Source organism: Tupaia chinensis, unplaced genomic scaffold, assembly GCF_000334495.1.
Source record: "Tupaia chinensis unplaced genomic scaffold, TupChi_1.0 Scaffold000067_1, whole genome shotgun sequence".
Taxonomy (NCBI): Eukaryota; Metazoa; Chordata; class Mammalia; order Scandentia; family Tupaiidae; genus Tupaia; species Tupaia belangeri.
Genome location: NW_006159526.1, coordinates 975,973 through 980,625, shown reverse-complemented (window position 1 = coordinate 980,625; position 4,653 = coordinate 975,973). Strand labels below are relative to the sequence as shown.

At 53.2% G+C, this 4,653-nt stretch overlaps 1 protein-coding gene across 1 annotated transcript in view; it reads right to left on the bottom strand.

The window, feature by feature from the left end:
• Positions 1-4,584, bottom strand: part of ZNF526 (zinc finger protein 526) — a 5,320-nt gene extending 736 nt beyond the window's left edge. Inside the window, exons 1-2 of the mRNA XM_014582796.2 lie at positions 4,527-4,584; positions 34-1,705 (exon numbers count right to left, since the gene is read on the bottom strand). Of these exons, the coding sequence (XP_014438282.1) occupies positions 34-1,688 (1,655 nt within the window). The 5' untranslated portion in view covers positions 1,689-1,705; positions 4,527-4,584. The remainder of the gene's footprint in view (positions 1-33; positions 1,706-4,526) is intronic.
• Positions 4,585-4,653: the final 69 nt, after the last annotated feature.

The following is a 4,653-nucleotide window of genomic DNA, read 5'->3' as shown; positions in this document are numbered from 1 at the left end:
GGGGCGGGGGCAAGGGCGCCGGCCCGCGGATGCAGCCGCCGGTGCTGCTGCAGGTTGGAGCTCTGTGTGAAGCGCTTGCCACAGTCCAGGCATTGGTAGGGACGCACACCCGTGTGAGTCAGCTGGTGGCGGCTGAGGTTGGCCAAAGAAGCAAAGGTTTTGCCACATGAGTGGCACTGGAAGGGCCTCTCACCTGTGTGCGTCCGCAGGTGGTTGCGCACATGGACCAGCTTCTTGAAGCCCTTGCCACAAACCCCGCAGCGGTGCCGCCTTTCCGGGGGCCCATGGACTGCGCGACGATGCCGGGAGAGCCGGGAAGCTGAGGCAAAGGACTTAGAGCACTGTGGGCAGGGCAGTTGGGCAGGTGGGGCAGGGGGTGGTGGTGGAGGAGTGGGCTCAGCTGGAGCTGGGGAGGCTGTTGCCACACTTGGGGGTGCTCCGCTTTTACCAGCATGAGTGCGCCGGTGGTAGAGGAACTTGGTCATGTTGCTGAACGTCTTGCCACAGCGACAGCGATGCAACGGGTTGGCAGTGTGGGCCCGCCGGTGGGCCACCAATGTGAGTTCTGTGCCAAAGCCACGGCCACAGTCAACACAGAGGTAGCGGGCTTCACCACGGTGTAGCCGCAGATGCTGCTCTAGCGAGGCTGCTTTCTTGAAGACCTTGGAGCAGGTCGTGCACTCATGTGTGCCACCCACATGTGCCCGCCCATGAGCCAGCAGCCGGTTGGCTGAACTGAAGCTGCGCTGACACTGGCTGCAGTGAAAGGGATGGGTTGCTGATGCTGGGCCGCGAGATGCCCGCCGGTGTCGCCGGCGTGCCCCTGCTGAGGTCCAGTGTTGGGAACAATCCCCATAGCCCTGGGCCTGGTTAGCTGCAGACTTGTCAGCTCCTACAGTATCATCACCAACCTCTGCTGCTGGTTCCTCTTCATCCTCTGTCTCATCATCATCTTCATCCTCCTCCTCACCTTCATCCTCCTCTTCTAGCCCATTGCGTTCTTCTTTCTCCAGAGAGTCAAAGTGGGTGCCCTGATGCTCCAAGAATTCTTCAGGGGTAGCACAGAGGGTAGAGCACTCAGGACACTCATAGGGCTCCATCTTGACTTCCAGTGGTAGAGTGGGTGGAAGTGGTGGTGTTGGGGGAGGTGGAGGAGGTGGCATTGGTAGCTCATTGGTGGCTGCTGTGGCAGACAGATGTTGGGTTTTGCGATGAGCCACCCACAGCTCAGGTGAGGGAAACAACTCCTGGCAGTCTCCACACTGGTATTGAATCTGGCTTGCAGACTCTCTGAGATGGGCATCCTGGTGGGCTAGAAGCTCGCTTGGGGAGAGGATGAGCTGGTTACATTCACCACACTGGAATGGCCCCTCCTCAGTGTCTGGTGCTAGTTCGGGCTCCAGGCCAGCGTCCTGGGTGGTCAGTGCCTCTTCCTCAGACAGCACAGGTGCGTGCTGCTCCTGGTGTGAGAGGACTTCCTCCAGTGTGTTGTAGAGACTGCCGCATTCGGAGCACATGAACTGGTGGTGCTGGAAGAAGAGAGACGAGGCCAGGGCCTCCCCAGGGCTCATCTCAGTCACCTCTGCTGTCATTTCCATCATCTCTCCTGATATTGGTGTTGACATCTCAACTGCCACTGGTGACATCTGTGATGGCACCTCAGCCACCTCAGCCACCACCTCTGCCATTGTGGAGAAGGCAGTACCTAGAGAAAGGGGGGCAGGAGCTGATGAGACACCAGGAACCCAGGGGGAGAGGGATGTCTCGGTAACAACCTTGCCCATCTTGTTACTCACCAGCCTCTATCAATCAGCAAGTCTTAATCCAGTATTTATGCCTTGGTTTTCAATGATCCTGCGTCTCTGAAATCTATGGGTGCCCAATGGCAGCCAGGCATCTGCAGGTAAGAGCCAGCATTCCTCAATATGGCCTCTGAGGCTGTCCTCCTCACCCAGAGGGTCAGTCATGCCCCTCTGAGAACATAACACGTCCCTAAGGGCCTCTCACACCTGGCCTGTGTAGTTTCCTCTTTGTGCAATATCTTTCCTCCTCCCCTTACACAGACACACACAGTTACAGCAAAGCGTTTAAAAGCACAGGCTCTGGGACCAGCAGTTGGTGTAATGACTATGTTGCTAGATTCCCATGTAGTCGACCATGGTTCGAGTCTTGGACCCAGTGGCTTAAACTCACACCAGGTGTGTATGCATGAATGTTTAAGATCCTGAGAGAAGAATGGAGGAGAAGGGATTGCAGTACAGCCATGCCCCCTGGGGGGGTGATGTCTCGCTTTCTGTCTCTCTGTCTCTCTCTGTCTTTCTGGCAAGCACACATACCCTATAGCAAAAACCTCTCCAAAACAACAACAACAAAAAATAAAAACACAGGCTCTGAAACCAGAATGTCAGCTTGAACGTAAGCGCCACCATTTACTTCCTCTCTCTGAGCCTGTTATCACACCTGTAACATAGTGCTAGAAGTACTGCTAACCACAAAGTCTCTGGCACTTGATCAAGGTTAGCTATACTCACTACTGTTCTCCAAAAATACTGTTTTGGACCTTAAGTCTTTGGTGCTATTTCTCCTGCCAAGACAGTTCTCTCTTGTTTAAAAAATTCCCACCCAGCATTTCCTTTATGAAGCCTTCTTTGACATCTCTCAATCCTCAGGGTGTTGGCCATTCCCTCGTCCTTGGAGTTCCTTCCTTTAGTATCTTGTGTTACTTCTATCAGCAAATATTATGACCTTGGGATGGCATCTCTTTTCTACTTGGGGGGGGGCATCAACCCAACTCAGGCCCCTTTACACAGCAGGGGCTCAGAATCCACTCAGCAAAGGACTACTTCCCTCATAGACCTTCAAGCTAATTTTCTTTCTTTCTTTCTTTTTTTTTTTTTTAAGAGGTTTTTTTGGCTATAAGGTGTGTGTTCTCGCCAGAAAGACAGAGAGACAGAAAGCGAGAAATAATTCCCCCAGGGGGGATGGCCACACCACAACCCCTTCTCCTCCATTCTCCTCTCGGGATCTTGGACACAACCTCACACACACACACACACACACACACATACGCACTCTCTCTCTCTCTCTCCCCCAGTGTGAGTTTAAGCCACCAGGTCTGGGACTCGAACGGTGGTAAACTATATGGGAGTCCAGCGACATAGCCATTACACCAACTGCTGATTCCTCAGAGCTAATTTTGAGAATCCAATCCTTACCTTTTATCTCTTCTTTACCTCATCTTTTAGTGCAAATACGGAGTTTAGCTTAACACTCCAAATAAAGAAGTTGCTTGGAGCCAGCAGGTGGCATGGTGGTCACTGAATTTCCACATGGCTGACTACAGTTCAAGTCCTAGACCTGGCGGCCTAAAAATCATTTCAGGTACATGTGTGTGCATACCCAAAACTCCAGAAGGAGAATGGAGAAGGGATTGCATGGCCATTCCTCCTGGGGGGATGGTTTCTTACTTTCCCTCTCACTGTCTTTCTCCAGGGAGCACGCACGGTCTGACAAAAGCCTTAAAAGAAAAAAATAGAAAAAGAAAAAAAAGCTGTTCTGCTCATAGTAAGCTCCCAGAGGGCAGGAATTTTAGCCTGTTCATCACTGCAATATTTCCAGTGCCAAGAACAATGCCTAGCACACAGCAGGCACTCAGTACATATTTGAAGAAGAAATAATGTTCTCTCCAGGAAGTGAGACCCTGGGAATCTAATGGTCCCTGTGGACTTTCCACTTGTATCAGACCAACTTTCTCATTAGACCATGAATTCCCACACTACATAGTCCAGAGCAGAGTTCTCTTTTCAGTTGGTGCCCAATAAGAGCTCCTTGAGTAAATGATTCACTAAAAGGTCAGGGGCTAAACGTCCCTTACCTCCCTGTTCTCCCTTCCTCACTAATTGTTGCCTTGCTAGGGCCCTGTATACAGCAGCCATTCCGTAAAGAATCTCCTTGGAAGTAGTCAAATGGGACTGAGAGTTCTGGTTTTCCTCATTTACAGCCCCACTCGGAACAGAGAACTCCCCCTGGGCTAGGCCTAGTGCCTTCTGTAAGGCTTGCACGAAGTAGGCACCCATTAAATGTCTCTCAGCTCAGGGTGGTCCGGGAGATCTGACATTTGCCCTTTCCTCAACTATATTCCCCTTCCTCAGTGTTAGACTGTGAACTACCTGGGGAGGAATGGGGGCTTTTCGTACAGTAGATCAACGAGTCCTTTCAGGAAAGAATCCACCAGGGGCCTGGAAGTTCAACTTTCCCGCTATACAACCCTTTTATCCTACCATAGCCTCGGTGGCCAGAGAATCCCCTGCAGCGGGTGACGGTGGGTCAAGAGGAGGGTCTCGCACACCGAAGGAGCTCTAGCAACGCTCCAAGGCGCACAGGAAGGAGCGCTCTTTCCACCCCCCGCCGCTCCCGCCCCAGCGCAGGCCTCCAGGCTCTTCGACCCCCGGCGTTCCTAAGTTCTTCCTCCGCCCTCTCCGCACTCCCAGCACTCTCTTCCCCTGCCCGCCCCGCGGCGCCCTCACCCGTCTCTCCTGCCTCCTGCAGCCCCTGCCGCTCTTGACACAGACCCTCGGCTCCTGGCGTGTGGGACCCCTCACTATCCGCACCTCCCATTGGGCGGCGCCCTTACCCGTAGTGGCCAATCAGACA